Here is an 18,145-nt window from a genome sequence, read left to right as displayed (position 1 = left end):
GAGAAGCTTTATCAGGGAACACCTGGGAGTGGATTTGATGCGTGGTAGGGTAGGCATGTACGTGGTTTGCGTTAGAAGATACCGTCAGACAGTTTTCCAAAGTGGTTGTACGAGTGTTTATACATTCCAGTAGGAAATGAGAGCTACCCTTGACCTACATTCTTGCCAACACTTGACAGTCTCAGTTTAGTTTTATGTTTTGCTCTCACCATGTTTATGAAAGGTATCTCATTGTTTTAATTTGCATTTACCTGATAATGATGTTGCACTACTTTTGACATTTTCTCTCCCTCTTTTTTAAAGTTCATTTATTTATTTTGAGAGAGAGCAAGAAAGAGCACATGAGCAGGGGAGGAGCAGAGAGAGAGGGAGAGAGAATCCCAAACAGGCTCCACGCTGAACCCGACATGGGGCTCGATCTCACAAACTGTGGGATCATGACCTGAGCAGAAATCAAGAGTCAGGTGCTTAACCAACTGAGCCACCCAGGCATCCTCTATTCAGATATTCTCTTGTATGAAATCTCTATTCAGACCTTTTTGCCCAGACCTCTTGCATAGATGGTCCTTTCCTTATTAAGTTGTAATCTGTGTAGATTCTGGATACAAGTCCTCTGTCAGATACATGTGTTATGAGTATCTTCTCTCCCTCTTAGGCTCACTTTTTCACTCTTTAAAAAAAAAAACGGGGGAGGGTCAGAGAGAGAGAGGGAGACACAGAATCTGAAACAGGCTCCAGGCTCTGAGCTGTCAGCACAGAGCCGGACGCGGGGCTCGAACTCACGGACCATGAGATCATGACCTGAGCCAAAATTGGACGCTCAACCGACTGAGCCACCCAGGCACCCCTCACTTTTTCACCCTTAAAGGTGTCTATTAATAAACAGAAGTATTTATTCTAATGAAGCCAAATTTATCAATAGTTTCCTTTATTGTTGTTGGTTTCTGCATCCTGTTGATGAAATCTTTCCCTATTCTGAAGTCATAAAGATGTTCTATTTTACTTTCTAGAACTGTGCCGTCCAATATGGCAGCCACTACTGCACACTTCAGACATGGTTATTATGAGTGAGGACTGCATTTTTTATTTTATTTCATGTTATAATAAATTTAAATTTAAAAACTGAAGCAATGCAAAATATTCTTCTAGTAAACACAACGTTTTGCTTTTTGAATTACATTTTACTTTAACCATTAAAATTTTATCACCTAAACAGGAATATTCTTTTTTTACAGAAATTTTTTTTAATGTTTATTTTTGAGAGAGAGAGAGACAGAGTGCAAGCAGGGGAGGCACAGAGAGAGAGGGAGACAGAGAATCTAAAGCAGGCTCCAGGCTCTGAGCTGTCAGCACAGAGCCCAATGTGGGGCTTGAACTCATGAACCATGAGATCATGACCTGAGCCAAAGTCGGGCCCTTAACCGACTGAGCCACACAGGCACCCCTAGCCAGGAATGTTCTGTAAGTATAAAACATGTGCCAGATTCTGAAGACTTAGTATGAATGCAATAATGTAAAATATCTCAGTAATTTCTATATTGACCACATGTTGAAATGATAATATTTTTGACATTTGGGGCTACATAAAATACATGATTAAGACTAATTGCATCTGTTCCTTTTCACATTTTTTAATGTGGCTAATGGAAAATTTTGAGATACATGTATGGCTCATATTTCTTTTGGACAACAGTTATAAAAGTTTTATTCTTCTACCTTTTGCAATTTAGTCTAGTACGAAAGTAGGATAGATATTTGTATATTCTGTGAGGTAGAGTGAAGGTTTATTGGTTGTTTTTTTTCTTCTTGTTTTTCTTGATTCAGCAGCATTTATTTTTAAAAGGCCATCCTTCTCCTCCATTTCATTGCTGTGACTTCTGTCATAAATTAGGCAGGTCTGTTTTTGGCCTTCTATCCTGTTCCACTGGTTGATTTGTCCTTGCACCTCAGTCAGGAAGTGGTTTTATAGTAAGTCTTCATAGCCTGGAATAGACCCTCCACTTTGTTCTTCTTCAAGACTGTCTTGGCTATTCTTGGCGTTTTGTATTTCCATGTGACTTACTGAATCAATCAATCATTTTCCACAAAAATATTTTCTGAACATTCGATTGGGATCACATTGAATCTATAGATCAATTTGGAGACAATTAACATCTTTGCATGTTGAGTCTTCAAAGCCACGGACATGACATATCCCTGAGGTGTTCTTCAATTTCTTCCCGTGTTTTGTGATTGTAGAGATCTTGCACAATTTTCATTAGATATATTCCCTAGTATTCGATTTTTTGGTGCAGTTATAAATGATACAGTCTTTAATCGATTAATTTACAGATATTTGGTAACTTTAGAATATTGAGTCTTCTGATCTAAGAATATACAATAGTCCTCTATTTAGCCAGAGTTCCTAAAATTCTAGATATAAATCCTTCATCAGACATGTGTTTGCAAATATTTTCTCCTAGTTGATGGATTATCTTTTTATTATCATCACAGCATCTTCCAAAGAATGGAAGTTTTTAGTTTGATGAAGTCACCTTTATCAATTCTTTTATAATTTGCGTAATATTTAAGAAATCTCTGCTACACCTAAAGTCACTGAGAATTTCTCCTGGGTTTTCTCCCAGAAGCTTTACAGTTTTTAGCTTTCAGGCTTGGATCTACAATCCAATTCTAATTAATTTTTTATAGTGAATTGAAGTCAAGTTTTTTGGCCTGTAGATATCCAATTGTCAGCACCACTTGTTAAAAAGTCTATTCTTTCCCTCATCGAGTTATTCTGGCACCTCTACAGATAATCTGTTGACTATACATGTGTAGGTATCACTCTGTCCTCTTTAATCTGTCCGTTGATCTACATGTTTAGCTTTACACTAATAACATGTGCTCTTGGTAACTGTGGCTTCACCTGAAAACAGGTAGTGGGAGTCCTGCAGTTTTGTTCTTAAATATTATTTTGGCCACTCTAGGTCTTTTGTGTTTCCATATAAACTTTAGAATGAGCTTGTCAGTTTCTACCAAATAAGCCCGTTAGAATTTTGATTGATATTGTTTTTCGTTTATAAATCAATTTGGGAAGAATTGACAACTGAGTTTCTGTCTGTGAAAATGGGATCTCTCTCAGTTTATCTAGGTTTTCCTTAATTTTTCCTAGAAAAGGCTGTTAGTGTGCAGTGTGTAGTTCTGCATATTTTTTATTGAATGTGTCCCTTCAGTGTTTCATTTTTTTGTTGTTGCTATTATAAATGGAATGGCTTTCTTAATTTTTATTTTCTGTTGGTCATCGTTGATATATAGAAACACAATAGACTTTTTATATTGTCCTTGCTAAACTCACTTATTATTCGAGGAGCTTTTTAATGGGATTTTCTATATAGATAATCATGTTGTCTATAAATACAGTTTGACATCTTCCTTTCCAGTTTTTATACCTTTTATTTAAATTTCTTGCCTGTGCTCGCTTCGGCAGCACATATACTAAATTTCTTGCCTTATTTTTCTGCCTGGGACTGCCTATGCAATTGTTAAGAATGTACATCATTGTCTCCCCCCACCCCCCCCCCCCCCATAACGGAAGGATTATATTTCACTGCTGAATATATTGTTTGCTGTAGATTTTTAAGGCAGGTACTTTATATTAAAGAAAATTCCATCTTTCCTTAGCTTACTATGACTTTTTTCATGAATAATGGATAAATGTAATCAATTTTTTTACATCTATGGAGATAAATTTTTTTTTTTACTTTAATGAATAATGTGCTGAATTACATTGACTGATTTTTTTTTAATGTTTCTTTATTTTGAGGGGTGGGGGCATGGAGAGAGGGAGAGAATCCCAAGAAGGTTCTGCACTGTCAGCACAGAGCCTGGCTTAGTGCTAGATCTCATGAACCTGTGAGATCATGACCTGAACTAAAATCAAAAGTCGAACACTTAACTGACTAAACCACCCAGGTGTCCCATTGATTGACTTTGTTATAGAGATTTGAAAATGTCACACCATTATTGTGTTCTTGGAGTAAACTCAACTTGGTCATAATGTATTGTGTATTTTTATGTATCAATGTATTGGATTTGCTAACTATTTTTAGTAGTTTTGCAGCCATGCTCATGAGAGTTATTGGTCTGAAGTTTCCCTTTCTTGCAATATCCTTGTCAGGTTTTGGATTTTATCCTAGCCCTGTAACACAAGTTGGGAAGTGTTCCATCTTTTTCTGTTCTCTGGAAGAGGGTTTGTATTTTTTTTTCAACACTGGTGTTATTTGCTCTTTAAACATTTGAGCACAAATGAAGTCATCTAGCCTAGCACTTTCTCTGTAGGGTGGTTTTTAACTGTGGAATTAGTTTCTTTAATAGATATGTAAGTATTCAGATTTTCTATTTCTTCTTATGTCAGTTCTGGTAAGTCATGTTTTTCTTTTTTTTATTTTTATTTTTATTTTTATTTATTTATTTATTTTTCAATATATGAAATTTATTGTCAAATTGGTTTCCATACAACACCCAGTGCTCATCACAAAAGGTGCCCTCCCCAATACCCATCACCCACCCTCCCCTCCTCCCACCCCCCCATCAACCCTCAGTTTGTTCTCAGTTTTTAAGAGTCTCTTATGCTTTGGCTCTCTCCCACTCTAACCTCTTTTTTTTTTTCCTTCCTCTCCCCCATGGGTTTCTGTTAAGTTTCTCAGGATCCACATAAGAGTGAAAACATATGGTATCTGTCTTTCTGTGTATGGCTTATTTCACTTAGCATCACACTCTCCAGTTCCATCCACGTTGCTACAAAGGGCCGTATTTCATTCTTTCTCATTGCCATGTAGTACTCCATTGTGTATATAAACCACAATTTCTTTATCCATTCATCAGTTGATGGACATTTAGGCTCTTTCCATAATTTGGCTATTGTTGAGAGTGCTGCTATAAACATTGGGGTACAAGTGCCCCTATGCATCAGCACTCCTGTATCCCTTGGGTAAATTCCTAGCAGTGCTATTGCTGGGTGAGTCATGTTTTTCAATGATTTTTCCATTTTATCTAAATTTTCAAACTTATTGTTATAAGATCATTTGTATAATAGCTTCCTTGAATACTCTGTAGGGCTTTTCATCCTCAATATTGGTTATTTGTGTTTTCTGTCTCTTTTTTGTTAATCATTCTTCTTAGAAATCATCAGTGTTATATCTTTTAAAACAACCAAATTTTTGCTTCATTAATTTTCTATTTTATTTCTGCTTTATTTTTATTGTCTCTCGTAATCTATTCTTATCTTGATTATTTTCTTCCTTTTAGTTTCTTTAGGTTCAGTCAGTGGTTCTTTTTCTAACTTCTTGAAATAGATCATAGGGCATTAACTCTCAACTTTTCTTTTGCACAGTGTGTGCATTTAAAGCTCTAAATTTCCCTCAAATCACTACTTTAGCTACATCCTAGTTTATGTTGTTATGCCATATTCTTATCCCATCAGCTTAAATTTATGTTTATTTCTTCTTTGGTCTGGAGGTTCTCAGAAAAGTTCTAATCATGTTGAGATTTTATAGTTATATTTTATATTATTGATTTTTAGCTTAATCTCACTATGTCAGAAGACATACTTTGATGACCTTAGTCCTTTGAAATTTGTTGATACTTTCTATGTTCACCAACCCAGGAGCTCCTGGATTCTGTACTTTAGAGATTTTTATGGAGGCTTTTTCACATAGGCATGATTGATTATTAATTTATTTTCCAGTCCCTTCCCTGTCTCTGGAGGATCAGGGGTAGAACTGTAAGTTCCAAGCTCTGGTCACAGCTTGGTCTCTCTAATGGCCAGCCATCCCCCAGGAGCCCACCAAGAGTCACCTCATTAGAACAAAAGGTGCTCCTATCACCAGAAGTTTCAAGAGACTTAGAAACTACTCAGGAATGACAATAGTTTCGGGAGCTCTGTGTCAGGAACTGGAGTCAAAGACCAGATATGGGTGGGAATGGGGGACAGAGACCAAATTATGTATTTCTTCTTAGCTCACACTATCCTATATTAAATAGCCAATTATCTTTTAAAGAAATTAAATTTACCATTCCAGAAATGGCTCTTCATAGAGCCATTCTAAGCCATTCATGGGTCTTCATTCCATGTGCTATATTCCTTCTGCTACAGAACTTCTTTTAACATTTTTTAATTGTATGTCTTCTAACAACAAATTATCCTAGCTTTTCTTTTTCTGGAAAAAAAAAGCCTTTATTTTTTCTTCATTTTGAATGGATCATTTCACTGGATATAAAATTACAAATTGACAGACTTTTCTTTCAACATTTTGATGATCTTTCATTGTCTCTTAGTCTATTTAGATTCCAATGAGATGCCCATGGACATTCTTAACTTAGTTTCTCTGTGGGTAATATATCAGTTTTCTTTGTCTGCTTTTAAGATTTTATCTGTATCTCTGGTTTTCAGCAATTTTATTAGCATGAGCCTTGCTATGATTTTCTTTATGTTGACCTTGCTTATGGTTTATTGAGCTTCTTGGAACTGTGGATTTACAACTTGCATTAAATTTGTGTGGTTTTCAACAATATTACATCAATGACTTTTTCCATTTCTATCTCCCGCTATCTCCTTCTGGCACTCCATCCATATGTGTTTTAGACCCCTTAATATTATCTCACAGATCACTGAGGTTCAGTTTTTCAGTCTGTTTTTTTCTCTGTGTTTCATTTTGGATGGTTTCTACTGCTGTAATTTAATTTCACCATTTTCCTCTGCAATATTTAACCTGCTATTAAGCTAATCCAGTGAAAGTTTCATTTTAGATTTTACATTTTTCATCTTTTTAAAAACAGTTTATTTATTTTGAGAGAGAACACAAGTGGGGGAGGGGCAGAAAGAGAGGGGGACAGAGGATCTGAACCAGGCTCTGTGCTGACAGCAGAGAGCCCAATGTGGGGCTCAAACTCACAAACCATGAGATCGTGACCTCAGCCAAGGTCAGATGCTTAACCAACTGAGCCACCCGGGCACCCCTGTATTTTTCATTGTTGTAGGTTCCATTTGGTTCATTTTTCTATATTTTTTACTTCCTCCTTCTATTTATGCTGTCTTTTTAAATTCTTGAGCGCATTTATAATAGCTGTTTTTAAATCCTTGTCTGCTAATTCCATTTATTTCTGAGTCTGCTTTTGTTAACTAATTTTTCTCTTGATGATCAGCTTATTGTCCTGCTCTTTTACATATACTTCCTGGCTGCTAGATATTGTGACTATTACATTGTAGAGTGTCTAGACTTTGTTTCTTCACTTAAAGAATGTTAAATAGGCAGTAAAAATATTTGGTAGGCGGTAGTGTAACTTGAAGATCAAGTTGTTTCTTTCAAGGTTGTTTTTTGTAAGCTTGTTTGGGTGAGTTTATAATAACCTTTACTCTAGGGCTAATTTATCCCTGTTACTAAAGTATGACTCTTCTGTGGCCTCTACTCTAATGCCACTAAAGTTTTTTCTACCCTCGCTGGGTGGAACTTGAGTATTTCCCAATCCTGTAAAAAGCTTTAGAGATTATTTAGCCTATAATTCCCAGCAGTTATTGGCCCAGCCTCATGCAGTTTCTCTCTATGGATCTAAAGTTTATTATTAAGCAATAGACTCAAGGAGACTTCTGTGCTTGTTCCTGAAGTGCCTTTTCTGCATAGCTCTCTACGGTTGTCTCCCCCACACATTCCAGCTGCCTCAACTCACTCAAACTCTGGTCTCTGTCTTTTCAACTCAGTGAACCTGCTATGCGCTGTTTAGGCTCTTCCTACCTGCACTGTGGTCTGGAAAGTGCCTCTAGGCAGGGAGGTACTGTGATTGTACAGCTTCATTTGCTTCTGTTCTTACCTTTATCACAGTCCTGCACTGTCTGTTGTCCAATGTCTGGAAATAGCTGCCTCATATATCTTGACCCGACTTTCAGTGCTTTGCAGTTGGAGATCAATCCCAGAATCAGCCCCTCCATTACAGAGTGAGCAATGCTGCCAGGTTTTGTTAACTTTGCCCTGGAAAAGTTAACTCCTGGAGTCAATGGTTCTGTGGTAGAAGCGGGGAAAGGGGAAGAGATTTAGAGGCACCTATATAACTTTTTTTTTTTAATGTTTGTTTATTTTGAGAGAGAGAGAGAGAGAGTGAGACCCACATTCTTGACAGTCATTATGAGCATGTCAATCCCTGGAGAGGAAGGAGCCCATGTCTTTAGTCTTGGTATTTCCAGCAGTGTAGCTTAGCGCTGTTCCTGCACAGCACCATGTTTATTGGTTTTGTCAAGCTCAGCTATTGAGTTGAATGTCATGGATAACATGTGGCTTACTCCTCCTCACGTAATAAACATACATTGGGCACCTATTATGACCCAGATCCTATGGTAGGAATAGAGTCGTCCAGAAGATTGAGTCCCAGTTCCTGGCTTTGGGAGCTCAGCCGAGTGGAGTCAGTGAAGCAGACAGGCATTTGTAGTACAGGATGATGAATGCTTTGATAGGCATATGTCCAGAGGACTCTGACGGCACACAAGGAGGAACCTAGCCCTGTGTGGAGGGTTGTGCAAAGTTTGGAGGTAGCAGAGGTGACCATAGAACTTTACATAACATTTACCAGAAGTTTAAGAAATGCGTTACATTGAAAAATATTTTCCTCTCAATTTCAAAAGAAAATCCAATGGCCCTATAACATTTAGTTTTGAAAGTTTCTACTTTAGGCTACAAGAGTTCTATAAATGAAGGCTACTCAGGCAGTTTTGTTAATATTGCAGTATTGTTGATTTGGATTGACGATCAGGATGAGGCAGAGTTGCTGCCACTGCTGACGATGATGACAAGATTTATTTAGGCACCGCTAATGAACCAGGCACTGGGTCAGGCTCTTTTCATTGATTACCTTTACTCATCCACTACAGTGCTGCAGGTTAGAAGTTGTGAGTTCCAGAAGCTCAGGGAGGTGAAGTTAGGTCCTCAGGCTCACACACTCAGAAGTGAATACTCCGTGACTACTTTACTCAGTGGTAATTGAGTGGCTGGAACTGGAGGACAATCTGAGCTCACCACTAAGGGTGCCTCCTTCCGTTACTATGATGTCCTCTGAAGCTCTCTTTACCTGAGCTCTCGCATCTGGCAAACTGAAATGGAAAACAGTGAACTCCTTCCCCAGAGAGTCTGTGCTGTTATATAGATGGTTTGCATTATTTTGCTTTGAATAACAGCATATGTAAATGTGCTCCTGGTGGTTAAAATTACCCTTTTTTTTTTTTTTTTTGTTTGGTTTTTTTTTTTTTTTTTTTTTTTTTTTTTAAATGTGGCCTCTTCCACTGGGGTAAATAGTTGAAAATTATGGGGAGGAAAAGACAGGCTGGAGAGAATGCTAGTCACATGGAATTGCTTCTCCTTCCCCCTCCCCACCCAACACATACTTCTATTCAGATAGAAGCTGCCACGGCAGAGTAAAGATTCCTACATTTCCCAGCACAGAGTTCTCGCTGGTTCTGAGAGTCAGTGTCCAGAGTGGGTGCATGCAGACAGACATTACTATCAACTCTGCATCAGGATGGTGTGCAAGGGCAGATGTTCTCACTGAGAAGAATAAAAGCCTCCTGTGGCACCTGGAAGACTTCACCACACACGGTCCCCAGCCAGATCACAAAGAGATTAGTGAACACGGGCCCTTTGCCGCCTTTCACCATCCACCTCTTGTTCAGAGATTCGCATATCTCCTCGCCTTCAGCTCTCCCGTGGGCCCTGCATTGTTGAGCCCTCCCTATCTTACAGTGCCTTTCCTGGCATTTGAATCATCACTTCGATGATGTGATAATATCTGCAAGTTGGGAAAATAAAAGTGGCATTTGTTTAGCCATAATTAATGAAATATTTATGTTGCATGAGACTATGTGATAAAACCTTAGGCTTAGAGTCCTTTTGCTTCTGATTACATTTGGGATTTTTTTTTTTCTATGACCAGACATTCTGACGCCAGCTCTTTTACACTGAGCAGATGTCATGTAGTAAAAATGGGTGCCAGATGCTGTGAGCCACAGAAGGGCGATTTGTTTAAGAGCTGGCTCCGACTTTTTTGCATTCAATTACTCTGCAGAACGAACCTTACACGAGCATTTAGGTAACTCAGCTAACTTCAGACAAGGATTTTAATAATAGATTTCATCTCTGAATGCATTCTAAGCAACACACCATATAAATGGTGTTTAAGGAATTAATTGATTTCTGCATAATACCTTTTTTTTTTTAATATGAAAGAGCTGCAAAGCTCTTGGCAGGGACCCAGAAATGTAATTAACGTGGAGGGCCAAATTTCCAGTTGCCCTTAGGTACTGCCTCCTCCTGCTCACTGGCAGGTGCAGTGAGGGAAGGGCAGGGAGGAAGGGGGTGAGGGGAAGAAGGGAGGAGGGAGAAGCAGCTTTGGGTTGGGAAGCAGCAAAGAAGCTGAGAGTTCAGTGAGTTCTTCTGTTCCCATTTCAGGTCCCAAACACACCCCTATCCGAGTGCAGGTGACAGGGGCCGCCTCTTCTACGTCTTCCACCGGCTCCTCCTCTGGAGATGAAGAGTTTCATCCCCAGCCTTCGTTGCAGTCAAAGGTAACAAGACATGGCAAACTAAGAAGGGCTTTTGGCTTATGGGGGCCACTCACCATCTCGATTCCAGACCCAATGTGGTCTCCAGCTGCAGTGGTTTCGTTAGAGGATCGTGTTTCCTTGCATCTGACAGCAACCGCTTTTTACCTGGAACACCCCAAGAATTATCTTTTCTTTTTTTTAATTTTAACTTTTAGGAGCTTGCCTTTCTTAGAGACTCCAGCTGGCAGAAAAAAAAAGACAGACATATTTACTTAAAATCATTTGGTGACTGCAGCTCTTAAAGTGGGTTTAATATGTGGTCCAACAAGCAAACCATCGAAAAAATTACAACAAGCAGATGCATATTTCCCTGGGGGAAACACAGCTTCATTTAAGAAGCACTAGAGGCAGATTGCATGGAAAATGTTCTGTTGATTCTAATCAGAAATATGAAATGGACCATGCAGTTGCATGTAGACATGGATCTCCAAGGGTCCCTGCTGTGGAAGGGGCTAGCTGCGTGCCGGCTGGGGACATGGCCGTCCTTCTCTTTGCTTAATGAACAGATTTCTGGGAAACACTTTAAACAATTCCCATACTCATAGATTTAGAAGTACAAGCGTGGCTATAGGTCCTTAAATGTGTCTGTATGTCACATACGTGAAGACACATCCCATGACCAAATCTCACTGTTCTTTGCTTTATCCACTGGGGCTGGCGCCTTCTCCCTGGGGCTGGCGCATGAATGGTTGGACCTAAGATGCTTTCCAGGAGAACAGAGAAGCAGTTCACTGTACTAACAGTGTTTATTTTTTGGAGCAGTGGGGATCTGAGGAGAAAGGGAGAGAACCACATTTATTTACTTAGACTCAACTTTTCCATATCTGGCATTAGGAGCTTTGGCATCATCTGAAGTCACTCAGGGGTTCCAGCCCCTCCATGGCCCAGCTTAGAGCAAGTCAGGAGGGGAGCCAGGACAGGGCATGAGTGGGGTGAGGGGAAGAGAGGGAGAGACAGAGGGGAAGAAGGTGAGAGGGAGTGGGGGAGGGAATGCAAAGGAGAGAGAATATGTAGGGCTTTCTCCTTTCTAACTCGGGGCATCTCTGATTAGTTCAGTACTCAACACAAATGAATTTGGTGTTATGTTGATTCCTGCGGTTTCTTTACTGTCCCTCTCTCATCCCTTTAAGCGGCCCTGAGTTAAGTCTGTATTCAAGTGAATACAGACATTCATCAGCCGTTCTAACAGCCATTGCAGCACTCACGGAGAATAGAAGAATGGAATGGTCCAAACACATTGAATAGCAAGACCATGAGATCCCGGGCAAGCCTTGCAAGTAGCTCCTTGTCCTCCTGCTGGCCCAGAACAGAGCCTGTCAGCACTTAAGCCCACACTGTGGAAAAGCTTGCCTGCTTCACCTGGCTTCTGACCACTCTTACAGGGAGGGAAGGCGGCCAAAAGGTTCTTTACTACTTCCCAAGGGCTCACTCTGAAGGAACAAGGGTTTCCCCCTCCGCTCTGGTTTCTTTATCTCTTCTCTCCCATACAGGTGTGTCCCTGGCCACTTGGCACAGAGCCCACGTCAGCTCAAATGAAACTTTGCACAGGAAACTGGACATGGGATGTGCACACTCCACCCCTTCTCTTTCCTTCGGCCCTCCCCTCCCCCTGTCCTCCCAGACCCATGCCTGGACCTGGGAGAGTGGGGCAGGCAGCCGGACCTTGGTCCTGCCAGACCTCTCCCTTTCTCTGTCCTTTGTCTTTTCCTTCCTCGCCTTTTTAAAAAATATTTTTAAAGTTTATTTATTTTGAGAGAGAGAACAGGGGAGGAGCAGACAGAGGGGGAGCGCGAGAGAGAATCCCAACCAGACCCCACACCATCAGCACAGAGCCCAATGCGAGGCTCGATCCCACAAACCCACAAGACCATGACCTGAGCTGAAATCAAGAGTCAGACACTCAACCGACTGAGTCACCCAAGCACCCTGCCCCAAGCTTCTTTTTCCTTTTCTCTCTGTGCTGTCATTGCCACTATTGAGGATATAAGGACTGTGCCTGGCACATCAGATGGCTATATGAGCATTTGTTAATAAATCATCCTTCTTTTCTATGTCAACATCTTTTAATAAAAGGCAGTAATGGCTTTCTTTCCTTCTCCAGGTTCTGTTTTGCTAACTCTTGATAAAGCAGTAAGGGTTTGGCTCTGCTGCTTGGAAAAGTGTTAAGAAGCTGTCAAGGCATCCCCCCCACCCTGAAATTATATTAAATGATCTTAATTTAGGGGGGGAGCTTTGACATTTCTCTAAGGCAGGGGTCTTCGATGTCCCTGCACATTATTGGGCACAGGAAAAGCAGTATAGACCAGATGAAAATGTGGATATTGGATTCAGGCTCCCTGGGCTTAACTCCTGGCTCTACCAATTACTCATTGTGCCATCTTGGGCAAGTTACTTAACTCCAAGATTTGATTGCCTTATCCATAATGTAAGTGTAATTTGAGGAATAAGAGATATGTGAAGTAATTAGTATAATACCTGCCACATAGCACTTAGGACGTGCTGGGATTTATTATGTAAATTAATATAATGGAAGCTCCAGAGATACTTGTGAGTCTTTGTATAGGTTGAGTTAGACAATCTCTGGATAACACCTACCAGCGATCTCTACCTTGCCCCTCCACCCTACCCTTTCCAGAAATGTCCTGGCTGCTTAATGGTGAGGTTCCCCCAGCCCAGTGGCCCAGACCCTCTGTTCAGACTGATGGACAGTAAATCTGGAAGCTATCTAATAGAAATAGAGATGATCTGATATGGAATAAGTTTGAGTTCTGAGAGCTAAAATTTCCTTCCAAGGATGAAGAGGAAGATCCTAAGGAGATTCTAGAAAAGGACTCTAGATCCTAAGGAGAATTCTAGAAAAAGGAAATTTCATCATAAATGTTTTCACTGATGACCTGTAGACACTCTGAAGCCTCAAAGCTGGCTGTCCTGAGGAGTGTGATGTTCCATGTCCATAGAATGGGTGACTGAATAACCAGGATCCACGTGGCCCTGGAAGCACATACACATTTTAGGCATAATCCCTGACCTCTGTCGTGGAACTGGATTCCTCTGGCAGTTTCTGGGGTAGGCCTGTTAGGTCTATTCTTCCCTTGTGGATTTATAATCCCTTTAAGGGGCAAACATTCAGTTCAACCAGAATGCCCAGGCACCAGGCTAGCTGTAATAAATTTTTAATTCCATATTTGTTTCTGCCAGCATTAAAAAGAAATCGTTAGCATGCTCTAACCTTTATCCTAATATGTAGAAAGTAGATGAGTATGCTCAGAGAAGACGAACTCATAGTGAAACTAGTCCAGTTTAAACATTTACTTTGTGTGTATAGGATATGTATGTATATCCATATCCATATATATGTGTGTGTTATATATACAGGCACACATGTATGAAAAATGCATTGATTTTAGTAAATTATAATCATGCTAATTTACAAGATGATAATCTAATAGCCATGCCACTGAATAATAAAAATCATGGTTGGGATGAGCACTGGGTGTTGTATGGAAACCAATTTGACAATAAATTACATATAAAATAAATTAATAAAATAAAATAAAATAAAAATCATGGTATTTACTGAGTACTTATCCCATATCTTTTTAAAGACATTCTCTCAATTAATTCTTTTTTGTTTGTTCATTTATTTTTGAAGAGGGCGTGAGTCGGGGAGGGGCAGAGAGAGAGAGGGAGAGAGCAGGCTCCATTCCATCATCACGGAGCCTAACACAGGGCTCGAGCCCATGAACTGTGAGATCATGACCTGAACCGAAGTCAAGAGTCAGATACTCAACTGACTGAGCCAGCCAGGCACCTCCCTCCATTAATTCTTATAACGTCCCCACCAGGTGGGCACTAAATCATTTCCTTCGTTCTGAAGAGGGCACTGAAGTTCAGAAAGTTGTGTGCCATGCTGAAACTTACACAGCTCAGCTGGGATTTGATGCCAGCTTTGTAGGGTGCCTGGGCCCAGCGCTCAGCCAGCATTCTGCTGTTTCCCAACCGAAAGTGTCTCCTCTGCTTTCCAGTATGTGGAGCTGGCCACACCATTACTTCTCCTTCCGCTGGTGTTTAAAACCTAAGAGTGACACCATCAAAATCCAGACATCTAGTTTCCATACATGGATTTTGAGTGCTCTTGATTTTACAAGCCTAGGCACACACAAAACCCAGTGACGTTAATGACATATTTGCACAAGCAAAGTGAAGTGGGGAAGGGAAGCAAACTTATGCCTGCCTCAATCCAAGAAACACTCGCATTTGGATTATTTAGATACCTTCCTCTATTCCCAGGCTCAATTGGGCAATGTAGACCCAACCTAAGGACTGTTTAAAATTATTAAATGCTTTTCATGGTGTGTGTGTGTATGTGTGTGTGTGTGTGTGTGTGTGTGTGTGTGTGTGTGTTTCCCTCTCAGGCTCATCCTTCTTGGGCCTGTGGTAGCACCTGTATAGAGTATAATTTTTCTGTTATTCTTTTCCTCAAGGGAGCCAAGTCAATTCTCTATAAAGCCACTCCCACCTACATATGTACATATACACCCCCTCCAACACACACACACACACACACACACACACACACACACACGCCAGTTTTCCAATCTGGCACCTCCTAGCCTTTAATAATTTTAAAATTATTAAAATGAAGTGAAATTTAAAATTCAGCTTCTTATTCATGCTAGCCTCATTTCAGATATCCAATAGCCACATGTGGCTAGTGGCTTCCATATTTTAGACAGCACAGACATAGATAGTCCACCATTGCTGGAAATTCTATCAGAACATCGTTGTTCTAGAAGCTAAGCAGGGGTTCTGTTGGAAAAAGTAGAAGCCTGTGTCATTATTTTGAAAATTTCAACCCCATTTTTCTTGAATATATTTTTTCTTCTCTATTTTGTTTTTTCAGGAGAGGGAGACACTTAGAAGAAGGAAGCTGGAGAACGCAATAAAACAAATGGTTAAGCAAGAAGAATTGAAAAGACTTCATAAAGCTCAGGTCAGAATACAAACTTAACATGAGTGAGTGAGCCTGGGGACTGGGACCTGGTAATTGGATTGGGAAGCCCTTTGGGAGTCTGTATTGTATTGGGGGAGATGGGCTGGGAAAAAGGTCAGTCTCTCTTCTGTGAATGACCAGATTTGTGGCCGTTCTAAAAATCCTAACTCAATGCTTGGTTGGACTCTGAGGCCTGGAGAGCCCAGGAGTTGAGCTGGCCCCTCCCAGCTGCCTTTCTATCTGCAAACATGTGTCCTGCAAAGTAAGCCTGGAGTGACAGGCTACCCATGGCCTTGGGAACCATCCCAAGCCCTGACTACCACATTGCAGGGACTTAGTTTTGTCCCCTGAGAGGATACAACCTTCCCCTGACTTCCTGACTGTGTCCCTGCTGAACTGACCACTATTAGGAGCTGTCTTTACTCCAAGGTTCGTCAAAAACATGAGCATCCAACATTCCAATATAGATTTCCTCATTTGATTGTTAGTTCTAAACACTCCTGCCCAAATTGGTCTGCCCACTTCTGTCACAGACAGCCAAAGGAAGCAGGAAGTCAAGCATTCTCCATCTCCCTGAGGACCCCAGACTTAGCCTTGAAGAACAGTGGGGTTTTAGGACAGAAGGACTTAGAATGACCATTCGTATTCATGCAGTGTACCCTTATATTCCTTTCTGCAGTTATTCCCTCTGGCCATATAGTTCTGTCGAGGAAGGAAGTCACATTCCTTCACCCTTCAGAGTGACTGACAAGGGAGCCACTCCTGTCACCTAGCGGACAGGGAAAGTCCCTACAAAGTCTCTGTCCACTCCCAACTTCTGAAACAGGTTTCCTTGAAACATTGTAACTTTCCCTTGTGAAAACAAGGTAAGTCTCTATGATATCGATTGGCCGACCCAGCAACCCCCTCCTCGTGTTCTCCCTCCAGACAGTAGGTGGTGATAAGAACCATGATGCCTCTGGAGTCCCCATCTGTTAACGCTCACAGCAGCCCTTGTTAGTCTCCAAGATTTTCACCCTTGGTTTCCAAACAACAACCGCTGCCGTAGTCCGTTCAGGCGGCCATAACATCACACAAAATACGTGGCCTAAAAAACAGGAATTTATTACTCATAGTTCTGAAGGCCAGAAGCCCAAGATGGAGGGCCTTCAGGATTGGTTTTTTGTTTGTTTGTTTGTTTTGTTTTGTTTTGTTTTATCGTAGCCTCTCTTCCTGGCCCGGAGACAGCTGCCTTCCTTCTGTGCGCAGGCAGAGAGGGAGATGTCTCTGGTGTCACTGCCTGTTCACAGAAGGTCACCAGTGCCAACGGCATTAGGGGTCTTATGATCTCATTTAACCTTAATTCCTTCCTTAAAGGAATACAGTCGCATTGGGGTTAGGGCTTCAGGACATGAATGTGGGGGGACACAATTCAGACTGTAACAACCACAAAGCCAGAAATGCACTAGAGTCAATCATAAAGTCATTGAAATGCTGCCCTTCCATTAGCGATTCTACGCCACACCATTGAGAGACGGATTTATAAAAATATAATTGTCTTTAAAAGAGCGGCAGAGGGCACAAAATCACAGGAGTATTTCAGAGAGTCCCCGTCTATTTCAGATTTTAGGTTACACCCCGGGACTTAAACACTCTTAGTCCCTGGCAAGAGGAACCAGGTGGGTACTCAGGCCTGACCCCTGCTCACACCTCTTCACAGGCTCAGAGGCCCTTCAGCAATTGTAGTCTGAATGCAGGGGAGACTGAGAAAATGTGGAGCTCAGGAGGAGTGGGGGTGAGACAGAGCTGCAGTGGGGTGGAGGAAGAGGGACACACACCTTCTGCCCGCCCAGACAGCTGCCAGTTCCTTTCATTTACCTGTTCTGCCAGGTGTGAAGTCAGTTCTGCCAAGGGCTGTGCCGTCTCGGCAGCATGCTGCTGGAAAGCAGAGAAAATTGATGGGGGGAAAATGTATATGGGCAGAGGCTGTCCCTTGATTTTCCTTCCTAATACAGACAGGAGAGAAATAGCTGGTAGGGAAAATAAACGGGTAAAAGCAAACCCAGCCGTGACTCCAGACATTAACTAGGGAGGATGTGAGTTTGTCCGCTAGTGGGATAAACATCTTGGGTCTTGTCTTAATCAGCTGCTAGTAAGCCTCCATATGCTCCCACGGTAAGAGGCCCCCGGGTGTCAGCCCTGCGGTGCGGTGAAAGAAGGAGTACAATCGATAGCCAAGGACAGGAGTTGGACAAACCGAGCTCAGCGTCTCCTGTTCCAGACAGGCTTCTTGGGAGGTTTCTGCTGGTTCTTGAGAACATGGAAAGCGACCATGCCCTCCATTTGCTCCCAGAGCCTCGTCCTACTCTGAGTAGTAGCTGCCGCTCTGAGTATGCCACGACCATAGTCAGAGTTCAAGGCTTGGAGAGTCCGGGACAGTGAGAACCGCCCACCTACCCCAGCATCCTCTGCCTGAGAGCACATCTGTGTGGTTGGCCTGAAGACGACTGTTCTAATGTCTACTCGGGGGCGGATTGAGCTTACGTCTGGCC

General features: G+C 41.4%; 1 protein-coding gene across 9 annotated transcripts in view; it reads left to right on the top strand.

Annotated features, from left to right (window-relative positions):
- MICAL2 (microtubule associated monooxygenase, calponin and LIM domain containing 2) overlaps window positions 1-18,145 on the top strand; it is a 221,718-nt gene that overhangs the window by 178,937 nt on the left and 24,636 nt on the right. For all 9 annotated transcript variants that reach the window (XM_078433221.2, XM_078433224.2, XM_078433225.2 and 6 more), the window contains 2 exons: window positions 10,467-10,582; window positions 15,525-15,614. In XM_078433221.2, the coding sequence (XP_078289347.2) occupies window positions 10,467-10,582; window positions 15,525-15,614 (206 nt within the window). The remainder of the gene's footprint in view (window positions 1-10,466; window positions 10,583-15,524; window positions 15,615-18,145) is intronic.

This window comes from Panthera onca, chromosome D1 (genome assembly GCF_046562875.1).
Source record: "Panthera onca isolate mPanOnc1 chromosome D1, mPanOnc1 haplotype 2, whole genome shotgun sequence".
Taxonomy (NCBI): domain Eukaryota; kingdom Metazoa; phylum Chordata; class Mammalia; order Carnivora; family Felidae; genus Panthera; species Panthera onca.
This window is presented reverse-complemented; position numbering and strand designations above follow the sequence as displayed.